This window comes from Larus michahellis, chromosome 7 (genome assembly GCF_964199755.1).
Source record: "Larus michahellis chromosome 7, bLarMic1.1, whole genome shotgun sequence".
NCBI lineage: Eukaryota > Metazoa > Chordata > Aves > Charadriiformes > Laridae > Larus > Larus michahellis.
Genome location: NC_133902.1, coordinates 39,685,710 through 39,712,385, shown reverse-complemented (window position 1 = coordinate 39,712,385; position 26,676 = coordinate 39,685,710). Strand labels below are relative to the sequence as shown.

Sequence of the window (26,676 nt, the reverse complement as noted above, 5' to 3'; positions counted from 1 at the left end):
TATGGACCGTAAACAGTTCTTATGGATTAGTTTGGTCTCCCTTTGCCTGGCTGCTTATCTCCTCCTGGAGAATGTAATTTTTAACCCTTTCTCACACTTCTGTTCATCAAGAATTAAACTCTCCTTTATACACTCATTTATGTCCATGTACAAAGATGTGTCAAAATAACAAATGATCAAGATCTGAATACACTGGCTTATGCTGAAAAAAAAATAAAAATACTCAAAAGAACAGAGAGAAATGCACAAGTTATCTAAATACCTCTTTGCTTTCTTCCAGGTCTGATTCACTGCTAAATTCCTCTGTGTTTAGATTTTCAAAGTCGGATTCACCCACAGCAATGGGCACGGTCACAGTGAGACTTGGGTTGTTTATGAATGACATGTAATCACTTTCATCAATTATGTATTTTTCCACACTGCTGCCTGTGCCTATGCCACTAGTTGTTCCATTCACATCTTTAATATAGTCATGGTCCTTGCTTAGATCCACAGTTGTATGGTTAGAAATACAGCTATTTTTGTTGTTCAAATCTTCAAGTGGTTTGATTTCATCTAAAGCTTTTTGTTTTTTAACAAAAGCTTTTTGGATGAATTCACGTGCTTTTCTTTTCACATAGTCTATGCCCTTCTGCATTCTTGCTACAGCAATTTGGAGGTTATTCATTTCATTGTCATCGTCTGTAACGGCAAGGTTGTCTGCACTAAATGAGCTCAACAGCAAGGCCAAAAATAGGTTCAGTACCTGCAGAAAGATAAAAAAAGGACATTCTAGACTTTATCCCAACAAAGAACATTTATTTTATTAAAAATTGTTGTGTAAGTGACATCGAAGACTGAAATCCCTTTTCAAAACTTTTTCCCTTCTCCATAAAAACCTAAGCTTTTTAAATTTTGCTTAGATCCTGCTCATTATTAAAAAATATTCCTACAACTAACTCATATCTGTAAATGTGTCTTTAAATACCCACAGTATATAAATATTTTGGTGCAAAATTTTGTAATCCAAAAATGGAGATAACAGATTTGCTATTCAGCATCATTAAAAACTTTAATTTATCCCATCACACATCAGAAAGTAGATTATTTAGATGACTAATCATACGGGAGAAATAACAAAAAAAATCCCCAGCAAATAGTTTATGAAGAGCCCATAAACTAAAATTATTTGAAGCACAAAATATTTACAAAGACCCAAAAGACAAATTAAGAATGTGACTAAGTGTTCACTTTAACATTTTTAGGATTTTGATATTGCAGAATACTTTGTTCTCAATCCAAAAAAGCTCTTAAGCTTAAATTTAAGCATTGCTTGAAACGACCTGCTGAAGTGCTTTGTTGAAGCAGAGCCAGAGCACTTAATTCACTTCAGGATTGAGCCAACTTTATTGCCACATAATTTTCTGCTAATGCTTTGATTACATACCACTAGGTTTCCAATCACCATGACCATCATGAAGACTGTAAGGCACATGGCTTGGCCTGCAACCTCCATGCAGTCCCACATCGTTTCTATCCATTCTCCACACAGCACTCGAAATACAATCAAAAAAGAGTGAAAAAAATCTTGCATGTGCCAGCGTGGAAGAACACAGTCACTTGCGATTTTGCAGACACATTCCTTGTAGTTTTTCCCAAACAGCTGCATCCCAACCACAGCGAAAATGAAGACAATGATGGCCAGCACCAGGGTCAGGTTCCCCAAAGCCCCCACTGAGTTGCCAATAATCTTAATCAGCATATTTAGAGTTGGCCAAGATTTTGCCAATTTGAAAACTCGTAACTGGAAGAAAAGAAAAATATTGTTAGGACAACTAGCAAGAAAGACACAAAGATATTTTAAAGTTAATTTGTGGAAGGATATTACTGCAAAATATGCTCTGAGTATGGCTGTTCAGAGGGTATCCTCTTGTCTAAAAGCATAAAGATGGAAGGTTCAGTCAACAAAATTTTGTGAAGTTTGAGCTTGATATCCTCAAAGCATAGTTTTTACTGAAGGTCAAAGAAGTTACCAGTCACATTAGATGGAATTTAAAATCTAGGGTTCGTCTGTTAAAATCACCTGGGCCACTTTTCTACTGGCATTTGTAGAGCAGATCTATTCCTGTGATACCAATCAGAGCGCAATACATCTAGTGAGTTGATTTGTTTCTGCATAGCGGGATGTTTAAAATGTATATATACAATAAGTGTATTGGAAATCAGCTCAGGGCACCCATTGCTGTCTTTTTGGATCTCTATCAATTCCCATTGAAGACAGTAAGATACTGCAAGTAATAAGGTTTTGCACTAATGAAAGAGACATCAGGACCAGCATCATGGCAAACATCAAGCAGATTTTTAGGGCAAAAAAATGTATTATTTTAATGAAGCCCCTCTGAAAAATCAATGCAATTGATATATATTTACCAATCTGAATGATCGAAGAACTGACAGTCCTTCCACATCTGCAAGACCAAGCTCAACCAAGCTAAGGGTTACAATAAAACCATCAAAAATATTCCATCCTTCCTGGAAATAATAGTAAGGATCCATTGCAATTATCTTGAGAAACATTTCTGCTGTGAAAATTCCAGTGAAGACCTGCATTCAAAATACAGTTTGTTATTTCGTTGTGAAATATAACATTACTGATTTAGCTGTTGTCTAGGTTTTTAATTCAAGCTACATATCTGCAATGTCTTATCCAAAACTGATACTGAAAAATAGTTTGCTACTGTAGTGATTTATTTTGCCCACCTTCCCTTACCAAGTGTCATACAAACCAAGTAATTTTTTCAATTAATTAAATTTTATACTAAACAAATTATATAAGCTTCTGTTTCATAACATTCATAATCCAATTTCAACTCTATCAGGATATGGACTTTCTCCTGTACTGTACAAACACAATCCCAAATTTGATTTTCACAACATAAACAAAAATGCTTTCCAAGAAATTATATGGTATAACATCTTTCTTGATATAGTAATTACATTATAGAGCAGCATGAATGAGGCCAAATCTAAGACTCCAGAGGGGCCGTTCCTTTGCTGCTATATCCTGCCATAATCCCATTCAGTTCAACAGAGATGAGATTATCTATACCAGATGGAGATCAACTGAGATACAGTAACTTCCTGAAAGCTGGGTGTTGCCAGTAAATTCAGTGAAGTTGATTGGCTCAACCACTTTAATGTCAGGAATGAAAAAGCATTTAAGAATGCATTTTAAATGTGATATTTCTGGCAATCATTTCTCATCATGATGCTATGCTGAATGAAGTAGGAATCGTATTTAGGAACCACCAAGGTAGTGACCCTGAGTAGCTTTGAGAGAGGTTTTAGAATTTCCTGTAGGATAGGAATGTACTAAAGCCACCATTAAAGGCTGCCTGAGCCCTGGTCTGAAATGCTTTCTTTTTTTTTTGTTTTTGATAACCCATTTTCAAGCAAGCTGAACAGAAAATGGGACAGCTAAAGAGAATAGTCTAGCTGGGATCATCAGGAGATGGACAAGTAGAGTCTGACTTGCTCTGCCAAGGAACACCAATGCTCAAGTATATTTTATTACAGTCTTTTCATACGTTCCAGATGTAAACAATGGAGAGGGAAAGGTTACTATTTTGTTGGCTACAGCATTGGAACCACTGAGGAAGAGTTAGGAATGAATAAATGCAGTTTGAAATGCTGACTTAGGTTCCTAACAATCAGGGTGGGGAGCTCATGAAGGCACTTTAAAGTGGAACTACTGGAGCAGGCGAACCCTGAGGGCCTCTATATTGCAGAAGGGGTTTATGTCAGGGAGCCTAAGACTGGAAGAGCATAGTGCTTATGGCCAGGTTGTCTCCCACTCTCTTTGTAGTCAGATGTACACCAAGATTTATATGGCATTTTCTTGGTTGGAAAACAAACCTATAAAATGCTAAAATACAAGATTTTATATTTTACTAGGAAACTCAGATTCGTCTTCCCTTATTTTAAGTATATGAAAACCAGCTATGCATATATCTGTTAATTCTCCCTTCTAAATCCTGTAGTTATTTACATGATCTGAGATATTTTTTTCCTCATTATAAAGCAAGGATTATTAAAAATCCCATTATAAGAAATCAATTCTTAAAATAAAAGACAAAGTAGGACTGCAGCTGCAGATACTTCTATGTGATCAAACCTGTCAGTTCAAAAGCATCAGAGCTACAAAAAATTAACTCCTGAATTCTTTAATAATTTATCTTTTTGAAGTAAAAGGGAGAAAACATAGCTGACAACATGAGGAGAAGATATCTTACTAATTATCTGATGATAAAAAATATAAAAACTATAAGAGGAAAAAGTATTGCAGAATATTTATCATAGTTTTACATAAAGCATATAAAGAAAACGATCAATACAAGTCTTTTACAGAAGAAAATTCTATAAATGCTTTTAAATGGCTCTTTTAGCTACTGTAAACCTGTGCTCAGGAAACACAGCAATTAAAAACACATTCATAATTTAAAGATTTGTACTGTATTGATTGAAAAAGTATCACTTCGTTTATTTGCATAGCTTCTTTTTCATGCAAGTAATGCATTTCCTGGTTTAGTAGTTAGACAAATCAGCTTCTGCAGGACACTAACACATATATTGATTTTACAGTATTCATAGTTACATGAGCCAGGGTTGGCAGTGAAATTTTTAAAAATGTTCTGATAGAGTCATATCTGGAGACCAATAAATGTCCAATAAATCTACTTTCTAAAGAGTAAAAAAAAGCTCTTAAAACTCCTTCTTTCAGTTATTTTAGACATACTTCCTTCCAAATCATGAACATAAAAACCCAATAGACTTACCAGATTTCCAACTGAAAGTACATTATTGAATTCATCAGTCATTGGATAATGTTCCATAGCCATAAAGAGTGTATTTAAAACAATGCAAATTGTAATAGCCAGGTCAACAAATGGGTCCATTACCACTAAGTTGACGATATGTTTTACTTTTAACCAATGTGGGCTGCAGTCCCAGATCAAGAAAATATTTGCAAATTTATACCAACATGGTGGGCATTTCTGTCTTGATTCTTCGAGTTCTGTGGGAAAAGGAAGTACACACAGGTAACTTTGTGATTGCTGTAACATTCCTCAATCCTATGTGAATTGTACCAGTCAGGTAGTCAGTCTGAACCGGTAGTGATTAACCTCCTGCAAACATGCCCTTTATACTTTTTTACAGGGCTTTTCAAAAGAGTCTTGAAAAATTGTTATCGAGTGTATTTATTTTGTTCAAAGCTTACCTATCAAGCACAACTTCTTTGTATTCCAATCACTATTCTGATCAGTATCAATTTATGCATCTATTTGTATTATGTCTTTTATTGTTCCTTGATTACACTTCAGCCTGTTCCTCCCACTTACTTTTCTATTATGTAAATATTTTTATTTTGAAAATCGTGGTGTTTAGGTAAAAATTTTCAATATAATTTTTGTTCCTAGTTCAAGAAAAAAAAAAGTATCACCTAGAATAGCACTTCTTTAAAGACCCACTGAATAAACATAACTGCTAAAAACACGTATATATTTTAACAATGGATGCTTATATTTGAAAAATGTTCAATGGCCTTTTTGTGTCCAATAATATATTTTAAATTAATATGCATAGGGACCCACTCGGTTATGACCATCAAAAATAACTCTGTAGTACTGTTGACCACATGAGGTAGACGGTGGCAAAGCAATGAGATAGAAATGCTTACTTATGTAATAACCTTAATGAATAAAGAGCTTTGAGCTTACTGTTAAATGTGTTGGCCTGTGGGATGGTATCTGTTAATTAAGCTATTTTAAATCAATTTTTAAGTTATACTCAAATTTTCAGAAGTCCATTGAGAAACATGTGCAGCACACACCTTCCACAGTGTTTGTGAGGATGCTAGCGATGCTCATGGCTCTTTCCCTTAAAGCGGGATCTTCAAGGAAGTCCATTGAAACATGGAAAGAGCTTGATATTCTCTTCCTCATTTCTGTTTCTGTAGTGGTGCCCTATACAGAGAACAATAATAGGTGAGACCATGTTAGAGTAATAAGATAAGCAAATACTATATAGAACCCAGTATTAATGTCTTAGCTTGGATACGTGCTTCGTGCACTTCAATTTTTATCATGTCAGACTTTTATTACTTTTTTCGTATCTTTTAAATATTTTTTAAAAGATACCAGGCAATAGTTATCTACTGTTCAAGACTGAGAGTTTATTTACTTAACTTTTGCATTTCTTTCCTTCAAGCTATGAAAAATGATTCAAACAAATGGAAAAGGATTGAGTTAAATATATTGTATAAGTTTTTTGCAAACTGTATTTTTTTTCCTTGCTTCTGTTGTCAGAATATTCTGGGGTTTGTAACATAATAGTCTCTTCCCCTAGGCAAACTGTAGCAAGTAAGAAAAGTCTGACTTCCTCATGCTTCCTCATGCTAGTGTTTTTTTAGTAACGTGAGTAGACAACTTTGAACTAAGCAAGAAATTTTTTGAGATGTCTTCTCTTACCTTGTATATGGTAAGAGAATTGCAGCAATATATGCTGCACATATGTTCACACAGGCATTGGTATTTTTGGAAGTATGTATTGAAATGCGATCTTCCAATGAACTATTTGTTATCTACACTACAGAACTGCACCAGCAATGGATGGAAAATATATAGGAATGAGAAATAAATGATAATAAAGAAGTGACAACTTCCTTACATTTTTAACCGGGGCGATAAGAAAGAATGTTATCAAAATTAACTAATAATGCTAATTTTGATAAAGTGGTAATAGCGTCATCATATTGATTGCCACTATGTGATAAGATTTTTGTACACTATTTTCAATCGTACAGTAACTATGGTTTTGCAGACCATAGCCAGACCTTTAGATTAGTAAAAGTAAAGTATAGCACAGTAATACAGTATAGTGCTTTTATGAATGTGTAAGTAAGTTAATATTTTATCACTTAGAAACTGCAAATTGTATTTTTTAGTTATGAGAAATTTGTAAGTAAATGCTTAGGTTGCAAACCTATCTTAGCTGTTTTACTTATTAAAGATTTTACAAGATGCAGAAGCATTCACAGCTTGACCAACCAGGAAGCATTGCCAAGGGTTCCATTCTGTAGAAAACACTGGCTGGTGCAGTAAGAAAAGGCCACGATGCCTAAGCTATTTAAAACTTTCTTACATTGTCATCAGTAGCTGGTTTATCTATTATCACCTCTGGCAGAAGCTGTCCAACAGGCGATGTAGGAACAGATGGTCCACCAACCAAGGAAACCACCCCATTGCAATCCACAGTGCTGTGCATCTTCCCATTCACTGGAAACACTGCCAGCATCCTGGATGACCTACTGGCCTGACTAATGTTACTGTTGCGCCGTTCACCATGTCTGCGCGGCACAAAGAGAGAATCTCTTCTGCTATCATTGTCTTCAAAAGTGCTGTGCTCATCATCAGCAAAGTCATTTTCTGATCCTATATCCTTTGCTCTACCTCTGAAGCTGAAAAGACTTGTTCTGCTGTTACGCCGTGGAGAAAACAGGGAGCCTCGAATGCTCAGCAAAGACTGCAGGCAAAAAAAATTCTGATTATTAGCTGAAACCTTCAAACTTAGCATTATTAGGATAGCATAGGGTGTTTTTTTTCTTATACGAGAGTAACCATTTTTCCCAGAAGCTAAATGCTGCTGTGAAATTTTTGTATGTATTTAATCATATTTATATTTTGCAGACAGAAATACCACTGTTCATGGATTCTTAAGACAAAAAACAATTTTGAGCACCCCTTTCTCCTAATGTCAGTTAGAGTTGCTGAATAGAGTAGTGTACGATACCCATCAAGCAAAAAAGGGAGCATATATATGAACATTCTTTCATGCATGCAGTATCCTCCATGTATTGAACCAACCTCCAAACATCATTGAAGCAGGATGAAAATATGAGGCTATCATAATGGAAAAATACTGTAGCATTTTAATAAGTAAGATAATATATAAATATATAATCATTCTAAAAAACCCCCACGGAATCAATCAGAGAATATTTTAATATGATTTTTAAACAATCCTATTACAAGAATAGTGATATGAGGTTACACTTAAGTCCCTGTGGTGTTTTACAAGACAATCTAGCAGCTACAGCACTTTCTCTCAAGCACCAGCAACAATAATAAAGTTTAATGAAAATCTCAGTGTTCCCTTTCTTTAGGCAGTAGGGTCATATTACAGTACCAGGAAGACTAAAGTAGCTTTGTAATAGCTTAGGAAGCTTTAAATGTATGCTTCTACTAAACTATATGCAATACCTGATGTGGAGAAGAATACTTCTTTTCATATGTCAATCTATTGCCTTCAATAGATAATCGGAAACCTTTCCTTCTGATGCTGTCTTCTGATTCAGACTTGTGAAATTCATCTTCATCTTTTTCCTCTCCTCCAGACTGTTCTTTCTGTTTTCTTTTTTTCCTTCTGTTTCTCCTCTCTTTCGCACTCTTTGAGCTCAGTTTTGATGCCTCTGAGGAACTTTCTGAGAGCCCTCCTGCTTCTCCCCCAGCGCTGGGCTCCCTTGACTCCGCGGATGCTGTTACTGCTGCTGCTGCCACTGCTGCTGCCTGCCATGATGCAGAATGAATTTGTGTCACTGAGCAAACCATGACATTGTGGGTTTGTTTTTTTTAATTTACTTATCCATAAATTCTAGTCCAAACGCCCTGGATCTTAACACTTTCCATAGGATGTCCTCTGCCTATTTTTTTCCTAAATTTTATTACTCAGTTGACTCAAGATATGTGTTGGTCATAGCCTTCTTCCATCTTTCGTGAGTAGTTTTAAATGCAGAAGTCTAACAGACCGTATTAATGACACTAGACTAAGAAAAACATAATGAATAATGTATACTTAGTTTTGAGTATTTCTTCTCGATTATGGCTGGATCGTTTACAGTACAATGTCTTTAGTGCAGAATAGAAAATCTCTGAGCTAGCTCTGTTGTTGGAAGCCCAACAGGGTGTTTTATAACTCCAAATTCAGAAAGCAGAGGGTGAATCTGTCTAGTAAAATGACTTCTATACACTTCTGCATTACTACACCATAGATTCTACCTGAGCTGCTTCTTGTTGCTTCTTCAGTTGTTCCAGCATCTGTTGAAATTCTGCCTCTTTCTGTTCTGCCTCTTCCATGGTTGCTTGATTCTGTTCTTCATAGGCCATGGCGACCACAGCCAAGATCAAGTTGATCAGGTAGAAAGAGCCCAGAAAAATCACCAGAACAAAAAATATCATGTATGTTTTCCCAGCAGCACGCAGTGTCTGGAAATAAGAATACATTTATAAGCAAGGATAGTTTAACAAAAGTTCTGTTTTTTACATTGTTAAAATTAAGAAATTAAGATAACATAAGAAAATTGACTTTAAGACTCTTGCATTATTGGTACAAACATATTTGGTCTATTTTGCATTAAGTAATTCTCACCAATTGATAAAGATTTTCCCAGAAGTCTTGAGTCATCAAGCGAAATAGTGACAAGAAAGCCCAGCTGAAGGTGTCAAAACTTGTGTAGCCATAATTGGGGTTTCTACCAGCTTTCACACATGTATATCCTTCTGGGCACTGCCTACAAAGACAAACTGGGTGTTACCTTACATAGTTATTTTAATATTATCACCTGAAATGTTCAGGAGAAGATTACGGTTATAAAGTGGATTTTTCTTTAGTTAATCAGACTAGAAATAATAGCAGTTGTGATATTTAATAGAAAATTATTTTAAAGGACACTAGAAAAATTAAGCAGGAAAGGCACATAAAATTAGTGTCAAAAGTTTAATCTAAGCTTCTAAAACATAATATTCCAAATAATTTCTTTAATTATTAATGTTGTAACTTTAATGTCAATGTCTGTGTTTCCTACTGTCTGAGCCTGCTAGTACTCATATGTGCACCTGGAACTGCAAAATAACACGGGTTTTCCAGCTACTGCCTCTGTTACTTCTCATTCAATATAATACCAAATTACAGATTCATAACACCAATTTAATACCAAATTGCTAATACCAAATTACTGATTCATTCGTGCAAAGACTAAGCTCATCTAACCAATCCACTGAGCTCTGACAAGGAACCCAAATCCTCAGTCCAGTGTAAAATCCTAGTATTTCTTATGTGAAAGAAAGTGGTCACTCAAAATACAACACACACACATTTCCCCTAAAGAACGTGGATCTAATTTGTACACGGTGCAATAATTCAATGAAATTTGGTCTTACCCAGCATCAGAACTATTTCCGCAAAGCAGAGCATCGCTTTGCCCTTCCAGAAAATAAAAATGACCTGTTTAGAAAAGAAATTTTTAAAAAGTTATAAAATTCTGAATATGAAAGTTTTCTTACAGGTCTATGAAATAAATAGTCCCCCTCTAAAAGTGTTAAGTTGATTTCAGATACAATTTTACACAAGAAGTATTATTTTTTCAGCATGACCATAACTTTAGAGTAAATGACAGTATGAATTGTAGTAAGTGCTATCACTCACAGCACTTACTGTTAAAATCCCAAAATGTACGAAAAATCCTGTCAAATGCTGCTGGATGTAGATGAAACGTACAATTCTCCCTTCAGTCTGATCACTGACCTAAATCACACTTCATGAAATTATGTTCTACAGTTATTTATTATAATAAATAAATTGTATCTGAAAAAAATATACTGGTAATTTATCTCAAACTTTCTGATCAGTATTGCCAAGGGTTCCAGTTTGTCACTTACAAACACTTGTGATAGTTATCTAATATGTGAGCTCTGCAAAAAACCACCCAGCTGCCAACAGGTCTAACTGTTACGGGTTCATGCACACTGCAGTTAGCTCTCTGACTGGTATGAAAGCCCTGGTATATATCTAAATTTAGCTTGGACAGAGTTACTGCGACAGTCACCAACTTGTGTAGGTAGGATTTTAGAAGTATATGATGAAATTATCGATCACCTTAGGAAAGAAAAATTGGGTAAGTTCCAACAACTTGCCCTGTAGATAACCATCCAATAACCTGTACACTAATCTTGTATTTAAAGGAAATTTTAGATGGTTTAAACACCAAAGACACTGACCTGTCTATTCTTAGAAGAATAAAGAGATGGTGCACAAAAAGTTGTACTTATTAAGATTCACTTTGACTGTATCCTTGAGAAGTACTTTTCTTTTTCCCCTCAAAGCAGATGCCTACAGTTGCTAAGCTCTTGATTTTGGAAGAATTATCATAGGAGGAGCTTCCTCCTGTAGTAAGGATCTGGCATTTGGTCACAGGCTTAAGCTTGCAATTTACACAGCATAACCCAGTATCCCATTTCCGATGGAGACCAAAGGCATTGCCTCAGGATTTCTGTAAGGACAGGGCAGGGACATGGTGATACTCCCTCGAGCACCCCCCCAGCTTCCAATACTTCTGAAGTACAGCAACTTCAGAATTAAGGTGGTACCTTTTTTGCTTTCTGAGAAGATGTAAACCCCCCATTGGGTTTCTTTTCCATTGAACTGGCCTTTTAGATTCCCTTAAAATGATATAATTTGAAATGCTACCAGCACAGATGAGTTTAAACTTGACTGTGGCTGTGCTGCACAGGCAGCGTTACTACATAAGCTAATGAATTCCGAATCTGAGGAGATGTCAAAAGCTGTTGGCTCTGCACATTGATTTGCTGCAGAAGGGTCACAGTACCCTGGCCAGCTGCCTCTCTCCATCCTGTCAGCAAAATTCACTATTTGGAAAAGTTATGTTTTAAGCTGTATGTAGATCTTGTTCTGACACTCTGTGAAGAACTCAATTTCAGTGTCTAATGATACACCTGCATCTTACAATCACAGAATCGCTTTGGTTACAAGAGACCTTTAAGATCATCAAGTCCAACTGTTAACGGAGCACCGCCAAGTTACAACTAAATCGCGTCCCTCAGCACCACACCTACACCTCTTTAAAAGACCTCCAGGGATGGTCACTCATAGCCACTTCCCTGGGCAGCCTGTTCCAATGCTTGACAACCCTTTCAGTGAAGAAATTTTTCCCTCTATCCAGTCTAAACCTCCCCTGGTACAACTGGAGGCCATTTCCTCTTGTTGTATCACTTGTAACTTAGGAAGAAAGACCAACACCCACCTCACTACAACCTCCTTTCAGGTAGTTGTAGAGAGCGATAAGGTCTCCCCTCAGCCTCCTTTTCTTCAGACTAAACAGTCCCAGTTCCCTCAGCCGCTCCTCATAACACTTGTGCTCTAGACTCTTCACCAGCTTCATTGCCCTTCTCTGGACATGCTCCAGCATCTCAATGTCTTTCCTGTAGGGAGGGGCCCAAAACTGGACACAGTACTCAAGGTGTGGCCTCACCAAGTGCCAAGTACAGGGGGACAATCACTTCCCTAGCCCTGCTGGCCACGCTATTTCTGATACAAGCCAGGATGCTATTGGCCCCCTTGGCCACACTGCTGGCTTATATTCAGCCAGCTATCGACCAACACCCCCCAGGCCCTTTTCCACCAGGCAGCTTTCCAGCCATCCTTCCTCAAGCCTGTAGCGCTGCACGGCGTTGTTGTGACCCAAGTGCAGGACACAGCACTTGGCCTTATTGAACCTCGTACCATTGGCCTTGGCCCATCGATCCAGCCTGTCCAGGTCCCTCCGTAGAGCCTTCCTACCCTCAAGCAGATCGACACTCCTGCCCAACTTGGCGTCATCTGCAAACTTCTATATACTGTGCAAGTGCATAACCCTATGAGCAGCTGCTGTCATTCTGGGCTGGTATGCATTGCAGAACTGCACTGTGCTGAAACACAGCTGCAAATAGTAAAGGTAGCTGACATGATGCTGACCACAGCTGACCCTTATGAGGCAAATCTTATTCTGGATTGTGTCAGCTAATCATGATTAAAACACGCTGGAACATAACAGCTGGTTGGGAAGAATGCAAACCTGACTTGATATGGTTTACATGGAGCAGTCAGTCCTGATCAGTACTGCATCATCTGAGCTGAACTGCTAAAATAGGGTTTGTATTCAAGTTCTGTTATTCAGACAAGACGTGCCCTGTAAGCATGCTGTACTTGCCAGCTCCACAGGAAATAACAGCCACCCAGGCTTTCTCCAAGTGCATGGTTACAACCATGACAAATGCTCAAAACACTGTCACAATAGGAAAATTTTTATAACAACACGAGCTGAGTGGTATAAGCATGTGTCCCCTAACTAGATGCAAAACTCTGAATTGTATTTTACCAAAGTAATGTGTCGGTTCCCTCACTGCATCAAAGGCGTATGTTTGGCTCCCCTTTATTTGATTGGGAAATGGGAAAAAATCCCTGGTGGATGAGTAGTTTACTTCAAGAGAATTCCCAATTTACCCAAACAATTACAGTTGTTTGGGTAAACCTAGGGTAATGACTGAGAATAATTGTTATTCCACAAAATAGATTGTGAGATGGTATTAACCAGAAAAAAATTGCTTATGGAAAGCTTGCCAAGATAAACTTAAACTTATCTAGCATTAAGTTTATCAGATTTGCTATCTTGGAAAAAGAAAAATGAAAAAAAAAGACCACTTGAGTCACTAACGCCAGGAGTGCTTACATAAAGTCTCTAAATTGTATTTCCAAAAATGAGCTCAGTGGCAAAATTAGGGCTTACATGCCTTCTTTGCATAGTATACATGACTACCGGCATAAAAACTTTTATAATTCCTACAAAAGACAGTGCTATTGCACTGCTCTGAGCTCCAGGTAAGTCCCTTCTTACTGCCCTGTGACACAGCTGATTTGAGAACCATTTCTGTATCCTGTCTGCCCACCTGCAAAAATGGAGCAGGAAGCTGAGACAAGATAATTTTTCTCTTTGAAAATGCTAGTAAGCAAGGACAAGCTTATTAACTTCATAATAAGCTCATAATTTAATTATAAATTTCATAATATACATGAAATCCTGTGTAAATACACTAAAGGTTCAAGTAGCCATTCAATAAAGTACTTTCTGCCACTAATTGAATTCACTTTGTTTTTTAGGGGGCTTCAGGTCTTCTTTAAATCAAATTAAATCAGAGCTTGAGTTTATAGATTCTTTGTTAAAAAAGCTGAAAATTAAGTTTGACTTTGAAGTCTAGGTCTTGATTAGGAGACCCTGGGGCATGGGATCTCCATGAATTCACATGTTCAAGTAAAGTGAACTTCACAAAAAGATTGCATTTTCATTTAAGAAATTCAGATGGAAATCCATCATAGTCAATGATCAGCTGTGTGATCACAGTTAGAAGCTGTCTGTCTTCTATTTGAAATCCGTCTGGCTTTGACTTGCAGCTATTGAACCTTTTATATCTTTTCCTCCTAGATCAAAGATATGTCTATGATGAAATTTCTGTTCCCCGTGAGGTTTTTCGCAACTGTGATCAAATCACCCCTTAAACCTTCTCTTTGATATGCTAAGTAGGTTGAGCTGCTGGTCTATCTTGGTATAAAGCATGTTTTCCAACCCTTTAATCATTCTGCTCTTTTCTGAACATCCTCCAATTTTTCAACATTCTATCTAAATCGAACTTTATATAGTATTCTGGTGGCAACTGCAGTAGTGCTAAATACAGGGGTAATACTGCCTTCCTGGTCAATAATTTATTTATGCGAACAGGATACTATTTAGCTTTTTGGCTGCAGAGTTTTAGCCTTCATTTGTCGGTCCTGGCTGCTCCACAGTGCTTTAGGTGCCTTAGCCTCTCTATTGCTAACAGCTTTCCAATTGCATTTCTATATCCTGCCTCTCAGTTGCAACACTGCAACCTTTCACGTAAGCTGCTGGGCAGTGTTTTCTAAAGCCTCCATGGCACTATTTTTCCTTTGTTCTCATGCCGTTTTTCATGTTGCTGTTATTCTCATGACGTTACACCTGCAAACACATTATTGTTGCAGCAGGTATCATGGGAAGCAATTGTCTGTAGTGTGAGATTCACCCCTCTTTCTCCCCCTTTCTCCTGTTCCTTGCTTGTAGCTTTTGGTTTATATTAGGTGACCTAATAACATGCATGTACAAGTTTAAAAACCAACCAGACATGCAGCACCCTCCCTGATTCAAAGTGTGTTCCAATTAGTGCTAATAGCACTGTAAGCAGGAACAACCTGTAGGGAGTTAGAAAAGATGCTAATGAAAAACACACGGTTGCTATGGGAAAAGTATTATGGAGTGATCACTGCTGCACCGGAAACGATACCCAGGGGAGGAGACTCACCTCGGGAACCCCACCACTTCTCTTCGCAGTTGCTTACTGTAGTCAGTTTTCCCCTTCCCTTTTCTTCCTCTCTCTCCCTTTCTGTTCTTATTTTTCTCCAAAAGTAACTTTCACTGTTAGAGATCATGTGTGCCATTAGCTACAGTCTTTATGCATGTGAACCTGTCACAACATGAATTGTGCAGCATTGATTTTTAGTATTAGGGATCTTAGATTTGTAACCTCACGTTCAGCTGTACTGAAATGCATTTCTTTCTACCTATTCTCAGTTTGCCAGACTGGTCTATGTCAGCAAAAGTGGTTGGAAAATCATACTTTGGGAAATTATTGAAATGGAAAGATGCATCAGAAAACTTCTGAAGAGGTTTGTCTGAGATTGCTGCTATTCAAGGTTTTAATAATATAGATGATGGAAGAATGCTTATCAGATTTGCAAATTGTACTGCTGATAAGGATGGTGGTGAGTTTGAGGAAACAATTACACTTTAAAAGATCCAGGACAGTTGGAGAGAGGGGCTGAAAAAATAGGGTGCTGTTCAGGCTCGAACAGTGAACTGTGCAAATACAAAGTGGGAACTTGATGAGGTAGAAGTCTGTAGAAGATTAAGAGGCAGGTAGACCACAAGCTGAACAGGATTTAACGATGTTACAATTGTAAACAATGGCAAGTCCTAGCCTAGGATATATAAACCAGCAGTATAAGTTACTATGCTACCAGATAATCCTTCTTTTCCACTTAGTGCTCCTCATGTGGAGGAGAAATGCCTAGATGTCGGTACTGCACTTTAAGAAGGATGTTTATGAACAGGAAAGGATCCAGATGAGAGATCAAGATCTAGAAAATAAATTGTAGGAGAAAAACGTTAATGATCTGGGTTCCTTAGCATACAAAAAGAAGACTGAAAGAGGAGAGAACAGGACATGGTGACATAAGAATTGGTACTAAATACCTCAGACACAGTGATTAATTATAGGGAATAATTTGGTTTTGATGCCTGTGAAGTTGATAAGAAAAATTAGCTTAAATTGCTAAAATTTGTTAGACTTCAAAAAAAAACCCCTTTCTAATAATGAGGATAGTGAAGCACAAGAATTGACAAATGAAGAAAATACTGAGGACTCCATCACTGGAGTCCTCACTGAATGTCACAAGTCTCTGACATCTGTTGGAAATAACATAGCAGCCTGGTGCTGATCTTCTTTGGAGTACGGGAATGGAAAATGTTTAAGACTATTAAGTAACTTTAAGAACTTAAGTAACTTTAAGAACTCCTTTGGACCACTTTCTGTCTCAAGGGAGACGTGGATTTAGCAGAGGGAGCTGAGAAAAAGAGCAGTATCAAGGAGAGAGACCGTGTTCCTTGTTCCCTCTGCCATGCTGGCCTGCGGAGCTGATCTATGAGAGAGAGAAAAACTTCTCCTGCTCCATCTTAACTAAATGCATCATGCCTTCCCCTCCTTATTTCTAAGAACTGGGTCAGCCACAAATCACTTCAATAAGAATTACGCTGACAATACTTACTTTCATCTTCAATGTACCCCTTCCAGTCAAATGGAGTCACTGTTGAATTAACCAATGTACCATTTTCACCTATGGTGCTGTTTAGCTGGGAAGTGATATTTGTTTCCAGAGTAAAATTTTCTGGAGGCCACTGCAGGCATTTATTCCTCAAGTTGCCCATGAACAGCTGCAGCCCTATTAGTGCAAATACACTCAGACAAAACACAGTCAGGATCATAACATCCGAGAGCTTCTTCACGGACTGAATTAGGGCTCCCACGATAGTCTTCAAGCCTGAAAATGCAAAGGAATTTTTATTCTGATGTTCAAAACTTTTTTTAAAGCATAAAAAAAATGACATTGTCTCCCAGTAAAGTTATAGATTCCATGCAGAAGCCCAAATAAATGATTGTAATGTCTGTGAAATAACATTTCTGTGAAGAGCTTTTTCACTTGTGAAAATGAATAAATAGCTGAAATTTATGTTCATTTGAAACCGTGGATGGAATGAGTTGCATATATTTCAAAACACTTGTTTTAATGCTAAAACAAGTGACTTTTTTTACTCATGCTATACATGAATCTCACATAAAAGTCTTCTTTCTTTTTATTTGTCAATACCTCTTGCCCCAAACCTTTGCTACTATCAGTTTTATAACATACTAGATTTAGAAGACAGTAGTAAAAAGCCTGTTCCAACAATAAATAGGATTAGAATTTAATGCTATAAAACTGGAGATGGTTTGGAAAATCATAGAATTTTAAGATAATAAATCCCCCATGCAATGCCCATGCTATTCTTTATTATCTTATTCCTTCATCTTCTTACTAAGTCAACATTTTGAACAGTTCATTTTTTAGACACAAATATTCACAACAAATACCACATAACATCATGTAGGTAAGATACACATGGGTAAGAAAACTTCAGGGTCACTGATATTCGTTGAATGTGGAGAAGAAAGCTTGACATCATACGATGCAAACCACACACGCTGTGTACTGCAATGTCTCATGCAAGAATCTGTTAAACTCAAAGGCTGATTTAAAAAGAAAAAAGCTCATGTTAAAAAGCAATGAATCAGAGATTTCAGTGAATTCTAATATCTTCCGATTCCTGCTTTTTTTTGTGAAAAGAAATAAGACTTATGTTTAAAAAATATTAATTCTGTTTCAGTGAATTAAAGTCAGCCTCAGTGTTTAACCTAGCTCTCACCTGGAATGACTGATATTGTTTTCAAAGCTCGGAGAACTCTGAATGTTCTCAACGCTGAGACATTGCCCAGGTCCACAAACTCTGTCACATATCTGTAATAGGGGAGTTCACACACAAACACAATGACAGGATAAAAAGGAACAGTTGGGAGGTACAAGGGGCCTAACACCTTACACCAGTTACTTCTTACCTGGGATTACAGAAATAGTTTTCAAAGCTCTCAATACTCTGAAAGTTCGAAGAGCTGAAACATTGCCTAGGTTTACAAATTCTGTTACATACCTGTAGGATTAAATCACAGTTATTCAGAATTTAGGCAAAGTTTATGCTACTTACTTGGGTCTTTCATCAAGACCGCTTTGGCGTTTTTAGCAAAAAATTAAATAGCAACAGTCAGAGGTTTACCTTTCACTGCAGTTTGCCTTGCATTAATATGCTTTCAGAGCCTTCAGTTAAATTAAATGTCTCTGAAGTGAATCGCAGTGATTTAATTTTGAAAGCCTAAAGTTTATCTAGACTAGATTGGTAAGATTGGAGAATGAAGTCAAAGGGCTGCTCCTTTTCTGCTCAGAGAAAAAAATGCAGGACATGAAATTAGCCTCTCTAATACTAGCTGTACTAATGGCTTCTGCAGTAATTATGTTTACATTAAAATATGCATATTAGAATGTGAAAATTTTTTTAGACAAAAGTAAATCCATACAAGAATTTCCATTTAACAAAATTGATATGTATTGATACTAATTTCATGCCCTTTTTGTCCTTCACTTTCAAAGAAAAAGCAAAAAACAAAAACTTACGCAAAGGTAATGACAGTGAAATCAAGCCAGTTCCATGGATCTCGAAGAAAAGTAAAATCTTCTAAGCAAAAGCCTCTTGCAATGATTTTTATGAGTGACTCAAATGTGTAAATTCCAGTGAACGTATACCTGGAAAATATAGGAAAATTTAATCAAAAAATGTAGCAACATTTTACATTGGTATTCCAATAGAAACCTGATGATCAAATGAAAGAATTTTTTATTTCAAAACTGGAAAAGAAATACAGTAAATAAGCAATTTTCTCTAAAATGCATTATATTCATCATATATACTTGTATATTTATATGCATTAGTTGTGACATGCTGTTGAAGTACATACTTGTATATAAATCAAAATAAATAAATCCATCAAATAAATGACATATATTAAAAATTTATTGTTGACACTTCAAAAGTGTGCAACACTAGATCCGCTACTGTTAACCAAGAAAGTTGTAAGCATAAGTTACTGGATACTGTCTGTTTCACTAACTTCTAGTATTAACTCCAAAAAGGGAAGAATGGAAGCATGCACTAAATTCTTACTTTAGGAATACTTTTGCTGTCCTTAACTGACGTGTACCAATAGATGGCCATGGTTCTGCTGTTAATATAGTGGCATAAAGGAGGGGTAAAAACATTGAGTAGATGCTAAACCCTGAAGATGAGAGAAAACTAGTGGAATCTCAGTAGAATACTACGTGTAAACAACTTTCATTTTTCCTACACGATCGTTCTACTGGAAAGAGATTTAAATAATTATTCAGCATTTCTACATATTTCAGAGAGAAAACAGTAGTAGTGTCTCATGATAGTTCCGGCCAGCACATATGGCTGCAGTTACTAGCATGCTGACCCCTAGGAGAACAGTCAAAGATATCTTTAAATAATGTATGCAACTTACTCTACATTCTTTGTCCAGTCCGGAGGGTTACTCATGGTCATAAATACACAGTTGGTCAAAATAGTGCACATGATAAGCATGCTGAATAATGTAGATATAGTTAAGGAAAACACAACAGTAATTCATACAATACCACATCAGCCATATATCTTAAGTGCATTAAAATATTGCCACTTCCACAAATCTTTTAGACTTTGGTAAACATCACGTATATTTTGCTTAACCTGGTAGTTTTCTATTTAGCACATTAAACTTTAATAGTAGTCTTGATTTGCTGATGTTCTGATGTTGATTTGTTGATGTCCTCACGTTTTGTTTTCAGCTTGTACTGAAAGGCTCTCACATGCCTGGGAGTAATGTGTGTTGAGTAACAGCCCAAACCGAAATAACTCGCAGAAGAATACTGTTTTAAGTACCTGACATGACTGAATAAGTGTTAATCTTTCACTTCTATAGTTTTGGTACTAAACTCAACATCTGGCATATGCAAGGTAAAAAAAAAATTATCCTATTTATCATGAGTCAGAGTTGTAGAGAAAGCACACACCATCCCAGCACCCAGCACAGCCAGTCTGTCAAAAACACAGAAAAAACCCACATAATACTGTTTTTAATTGCTGAAGTGACTGCATTCCATGTTTCCCTATCACTCTCTTAGCAGTACATGCTTCAGTTAGTGAAACAGAAATCCATAGAGAGCTTAAAGGGCTCCCTCAAAACACGTTAGCAGCAAAAGAAGCATCTCTTGTTCTACCAACGCCGTAACTTGAAAATGGTTCAACAGTACCTTGTGGTCAATTGCTTGAAAAGCACGGAAAACTGGTGAAGATTAGAATGAAAATTAATTTTTATTTAGAGTTCCAGTAAAGAATAATTAGGTATTCTGGGACTATGAATCCCAGACTAACAGCTCAAAGAGGCTTGTGATAGGGCAGTGGGACAGTCCACCGGGGCTTCATTACACCCAATGCGATGTTCTTGGTTTACAAGATCACTGGCTCTGCAAACAGTGCGGCCCTTCCCTTTTCATGGCAATAAAGTAAATTCAGTTATTTAAACATCTGGAAATACTGAAGTAACCAAACTAGATCCAAACCTGCCTCAATATGGCCACATGATGGCAGCAAAAAATAAGAACCTCTACATGTTTATGCTAAATGGTTAACTCTCCTCACATTTTTCCTCTAGTCATCTTTCTAGATGACGTGTTCCTTAAAAATAGTTGCATCAACATAACTGGCAAAGAAGATACCTTAAAGTGAAGAAGGCCATTTACAGATAAAATTGTATATAAAAGCACAGGATTTTTTTTTTTTTTTTTAAATCAAGTATAAAGCATTTTGTTGTTTGGAATATATTTTTATGCCACGGACAAAAAAAACCCAAAATACCCAACCATTCACTCTAGGTGAAGGAGGAATAAGTAACATCTCAGCCTAAACTTTGCAGAAAATTGGTGTAAACATGAAGATCAACGCTTACAGCTGCTGAACAATTAAAATTTGAGCACATCTTTTCGTTCAAATCACAGGGGAGGATTTAGCCGCCTGATTCCCATAGATAGGTCCGTGACCTTTGTCTAAATGCCTGACCAAGCAATGAATATTGTGATATGTTTCGTTAAGTTACTTAACTCACTTTGACTATCACGTTGTCATACAAGCGCTGTACAGTTAAAATTGTTGTTCAGTGGTTTAGAATAAATTATTAGAATGCCTTACAATGCTTGTCCTCACAGTCCACAGACAGGTCTAAAGAATCTGACTTAATATCATTGGGAAATTACTCTAAATAAAGAGAATCCATTTTGGTAGTTGAAAAACTTGCAGATGCCTGGCTGCAGCTTCAGTAGTCTCCTAAAACAGTTAAAGTGGAATGTCCTCTTAGGAGAGCTGAGGTTTTATCCCCATGCAGTGTGTTATGTGTTTACACCTGGGTATCCTTCATAACAAAGGCCACAGGTAGATCCTTGCACATTGCTCACTCTGTACATAACTCGCCACATCTGTGAGCTACATAGCCAAAGTGCTGTTCACTCTCAAAGGGAGCAGATGCTCAATAAGGGCTAACATACTTTGAAATCTAAACCCTGGCCATGCTTTCCCTTATAGGAATCTCAAACATAACTGACACAGTCAATGTCCGTGCCTCTCTTCCTTCTTCTCCCACATTTTGAGTGTTTGATTTACAACCTCAATGTTCCCTTGTTCTATAATTTATGTTTTACAATATTTTTGTTCTATAATTTTATGTTCCATAATAATTCAACTATACACATAGGTAAACTATTCTGATATGTGATGACTTCTTAATGGAAATTTACTCTTTTCTATGCTCTTCCTATATAGGCAAGCAGTAGGGTTAGATGCACTATACAGCCTCAAGCTACTCAATTACTGAAGCAGCTGAAGTCTCTTATTGCCTGTGTGGACTTGGTGGAAGATGAGGATTGGAAAAAATAAAAAATGTTGCCAATTGGTTTCACAGATACCTGCTGGCAGTCAGGCCACACTGAGTAACTCCTTGCACTCTGCAGCTCCAGCCACTGCCATCTCCCTTTTTTTGTCTGCTCAACCCGCCACCTATTCTTACATTTTCATCCTTTCCTATTAATTTCCAAAGTCTGGCCATTTCCCATCATTCTTGTGTTGCCCCCTCAGTTCCACACTCTACCTTAACTCGAGTCAGGCAGGCAAAAGGGAAAAAAACAAAAGCAGAATACCAGGAGGTGAGTCAGCAGAGCATGCGAGAGGGAAGTTCATGCTGTTACCAGTTCCTGTGTCCGGTATTACATTACGCACCATCAGTGAGAAAGAATAATTGCAGGGAAAGTCTCTGAGCACTGGAAAGAGACACGCTGTTTCTTTGCAGGGGGAGCATTATCTGACCACATGTTTGGGCAGACGTGATGAGAGCACCTTATACAGAAGTTCAGAGAATTTGGAGGACGAACAGATAAAGGTTTTCCAACCACTGTGCCAATTGCATTGTGCTCAATGCACAACTTTCACACTAGAAGTGAAAGGCACTGTTCTGTTACAAAGGTCAAAATGCCAAACACGCACCTCAAAACATGAGGGCAGTAAAGCTAATCAATAAAAGTCAGAATATTATTAAAAATAATAAGCAACTTTACCCCCTAATCGTTTCCTTATAGGTGGCTAACGTTGTATAAGCAGCTGAAATCTAAATTGCATTACGGAACATATTATGTGGTTCTTAGTTAAACACATTCATATTTGCAGTGTTTTTATTTTACTGAATAAAAGCAAAAAGGAAAAAAAGAACGTATCCAGCTATTCTTATGTTTAAGATAAAAAACCGAAAGAACCCTACATCTATTTCTAAGATAAAAATAGGCCATTCCATAGTTGGCTGCTCAGAAAAGAAATCAGTCCATATACTGAAAGGAAACCTCCTCCTATAATAGAGCTAAATTGCATGATCACACAATCATTTAATAGACAGAAGGAAAAATATTGGAATTGCATATTGTTTAATAGAATTGCTTTTGTTCTGACTGCCATCAAGACCAGCTGGATACGTTTGAACACAATTAGGAGGAACTTAAAACCAAACCCAAACTCAGTTATCAGTACCCCAGTAAAACACATTACCCACAACTCGCAGAGATGAATAGTTGGAAGGTATTATAAATCAGAGTCTCTAACTTGAATGGATGAGCATTCATTAGAGGCTCCAACCTGAGAGTATTTGTCTATGTTTTCTCACCATCACCACCACTGTGTCTATAGATCTCTGTCAGGTCCCTTATCTACTGTCCCCAAATGCTCCCTGACTCCTCTCCACACACCTTCCTCCGCTTCTCTCACCACTTTAACTTCCATGAATCTCAGAGGAAAAGGTCTTCTGAGTTATCAGCAATCAGCCTTGTTTCTTCCTTTTTCCAAAGACGTAGAAGTTTCTGCCAGCAGTCTCTAATAATAAAGCTTCTGCCTTTGACTAACCGTTCAATGTTAAATGTCTTACTGTCACACTGAAGTTTTCATTGGGTGACTACTTTTCCCAGTCCTGGGGTTTTGCAAGAAAAGTGAACCAAAAACCTCGCCCGCTAGAAATTCCCAACAACCAGTTATGGACATCGGGCACCAATCCCACACGCCAGTCTAAAACTTTACCTTGTGCACCATCCCATCAGTTATGGTCCCCCAATCTGTCCACCATCTGCACATACAGATGCTTTGCAAACTGCCTGCGGGACTGCTGCCTAAGCTTTCTGGCAATGTATTAAATTTGGCAGAGGCTTATGGTGCAACAGGGAAGGTTTGGGAATGTGAGATTCAGCGTGCATGAACCAGGCTTCCAGGCACATTGCTGCAACAGACTATAAGGCTGGTCTTGAGGGTGGCCTCAGGAGGATCCCTGAAAGGAAATACAAACGTACCCCTGAGTTAGCTGCTCCCAAGCAGCTGCATATCTGCCTAATGGCTTGCAAAACAGAGAGCTCTTCTGGAATTTGTGAGCACAAACTGCATATTTTTTTTTAAGATGTAATTATTTTACGACTAGGCTTCATAGTGCAAAAAATAATCTGGGATGCAAAAAATTTCAATGTTAAAATAAATCTGAATAAACTTTTCTGAAAAACTGATCAAGATGGAGTCATAAATCCATCTGCAGATTTGTACAGCAGAAGTATTGCGATTCAAGACAATAGCTAAAATTTACCTATATGATATATAAATATTTTCTAGTATTTTTAAAACCTTACCTTATGTCTTCCACTGTAAAATAAAAATAAAATTATCAGCCTTTATGAAATGAAAACCTTTATTTACAATGAAATAGAAAGTTATGAGTTTTCTTAATTTCAGTGTGTAACGTTTTGAACCACCATTGAAAAAGGATATGAATGTACCAAAATTTTAATAGCTATTTTTCTAAGAGGATTGAAGGGAGTTAAAATGTACAGGGCAGAGGTGGCACTGAATCGGAAGATTGCCTTCCCTTTATTCAATACTATAAAGGTCTGAAAAAAAGAAAGAAAAGACATTTTATAAGTGTGTATTCACTGTCGATGCTCATTTTAAAATTATTCCTAGTGAACAATCACCAAAATTGTAACTTTTTGAATAGCTAATACACAAAACCCACAACTGATTTTTTAAATAAAACTTATTTCCAGTACTTACCTGATGTGCCTGACATAAGAAAATATAATTGTAAATACGGAACATTCAATGCATTAATGTTTTTATAATACTTCTTCATTAAAAAACCTCAATAGAGTAATATGATACATTTACATGATGTGTTTCTTGTAAAAAAGGTGCAGAAATTATTAACTATAATTATAATTTTATTTATACTTTCCCATAGAAAACTCTCTCTCTCTTCCTGTTTGGAATACCATAAGCAGTGAAACTTTACCTGTGGATGTTAATTATGTGTTAGAAGAGAAATCCTTACAGAAACTGATTTCATAGCCTACCCATTTGTTAATTTTTTTTTTATTGTAGTCTGTTTCTTTGTCTTTCTGCTAAGGAGAGAGGGAATAGCAATAACACATATAGCCATGATTAGGTAGATCTCTGAGGACTGTGGGCATCTGAATACACCTTACCAGAGGAGAGCAAGAGATACATCCCAGATGACCTCGCTGCACAATTGTGGTTTGCAGGTGTGAAACTTTCACAGAACATACAAGACTTGTTAAATTTAAATTTTAACAGCTAAAGAGCCTATCAAATTTAGAGAAACTTAAAGGTATGCAAGCCTTACTTCAGAGAACTGTAGAAGACTCTGTAGGCTGAAAGCTTGTCTATTTTTCTCAAATAAATCCATGAGACAAATATAAATGGCACGAGAGCAAACCTGACAAACATTTCTTTGCTTCTACTGTAGGCCATCATGGCTGCAATAGCATTAAACTACAGCACAGCAAATGTGGACTGTTAGGTTTCTTTGTGTCACTAAGGTGGTCTTCAACTGCAAGATCAATCAGGAAAGAATGAAAAACACTGCAGAAGGAAGGCTCACTAACTCAGAAGAAAGCTGCATGCAGTGGAAGGGATGATGCAAGGATTTTAGCCTAAATTCAAACTGAATTAAAGGTATTGAAGAACTTGCCCAACAGAAATATCCGAAATTGCTTTTTTTGCTTTGGTCAGAGTTACATAGTTTGTAAATAAGCTACGATAAAGCCTCCTTGTTTTTCATTATGTTGCTGACCAAGTGAGCTGTAAACTAGAATGCCAGTGAAAGGGTGGGAAAGGGTATGCTGGTCTCTTCTGGTGTCCTTGACATTGAGCATCGCTTCAAGACTGTAAGCAAATGGACTACAAGGCTATTTCTGGCAAGGCTGGCAGACAGAGAAAATACGCCGAGGAGGTTCAAGAAGGATGATTTTTCAGTGTGTTTAGATTTGGGAAGCTTATTATGTATAGATCATGGAGTACAGACACAAATCTCTAGGAGCACCCAGGAGGTGGAGAGAGACATGGAGATGAGGGTTTCCACCAGTCTGTGACAGATACCAAGTACTGAAGGCAGAAGAGAAGCAGGGATTAAGCCCTGAGGAAAAGCTGTCCCAGTGCCATCTCACTTGCTGGATTCTCCCCTGAGTTATCTCTCCATCATAGTTCTGCATGGCACAGCTTATACAGACCAAACCCCTTAAGAGTAAGGAACATTAATAGTGAGACTTTATATTATCTTGAGTACAAACTCAAGATGTGTAGGCATGGTATAAGATGTGTATTTGATTTCCCCACTTCTGCACAGAAATGGAAAAACTGTATGAAACTAGGGACAGCGGGATAAAGCTGGAGCTAATGTTTCCAAATTACACTTCCAGTTATGGATTACAGATAACAACAACCTTCAAAGCGTATCTGCAGATGACCTGACCTTAAATGAGGCTTTCATTTTAACTACTGAAGCAAACAAGCAGATGAATGATTTTTTGGCACAATGTGATAAAGCCTCACACCCCAAGGGGGAAGGTGAGTTTCCCCTCCCAGGTCTGTCCCAATCCCCAGGACTCACAGCTAAAACG

At 37.2% G+C, this 26,676-nt stretch overlaps 1 protein-coding gene across 1 annotated transcript in view; it reads right to left on the bottom strand.

Annotated features, from left to right (window-relative positions):
* LOC141745991 (sodium channel protein type 1 subunit alpha) overlaps positions 1 to 26,676 on the bottom strand; it is a 102,803-nt gene that overhangs the window by 38,827 nt on the left and 37,300 nt on the right. The window contains exons 4-18 of the mRNA XM_074593586.1: positions 24,530 to 24,648; positions 19,659 to 19,748; positions 18,754 to 18,882; positions 17,954 to 18,045; positions 16,759 to 17,031; positions 10,254 to 10,317; positions 9,463 to 9,604; positions 9,093 to 9,299; positions 8,298 to 8,603; positions 7,180 to 7,560; positions 5,870 to 6,002; positions 4,815 to 5,053; positions 2,410 to 2,583; positions 1,427 to 1,783; positions 263 to 745 (exon numbers count right to left, since the gene is read on the bottom strand). Coding sequence (XP_074449687.1) covers positions 263 to 745; positions 1,427 to 1,783; positions 2,410 to 2,583; positions 4,815 to 5,053; positions 5,870 to 6,002; positions 7,180 to 7,560; positions 8,298 to 8,603; positions 9,093 to 9,299; positions 9,463 to 9,604; positions 10,254 to 10,317; positions 16,759 to 17,031; positions 17,954 to 18,045; positions 18,754 to 18,882; positions 19,659 to 19,748; positions 24,530 to 24,648 — 3,189 coding nt within the window. The remainder of the gene's footprint in view (positions 1 to 262; positions 746 to 1,426; positions 1,784 to 2,409; positions 2,584 to 4,814; positions 5,054 to 5,869; positions 6,003 to 7,179; positions 7,561 to 8,297; positions 8,604 to 9,092; positions 9,300 to 9,462; positions 9,605 to 10,253; positions 10,318 to 16,758; positions 17,032 to 17,953; positions 18,046 to 18,753; positions 18,883 to 19,658; positions 19,749 to 24,529; positions 24,649 to 26,676) is intronic.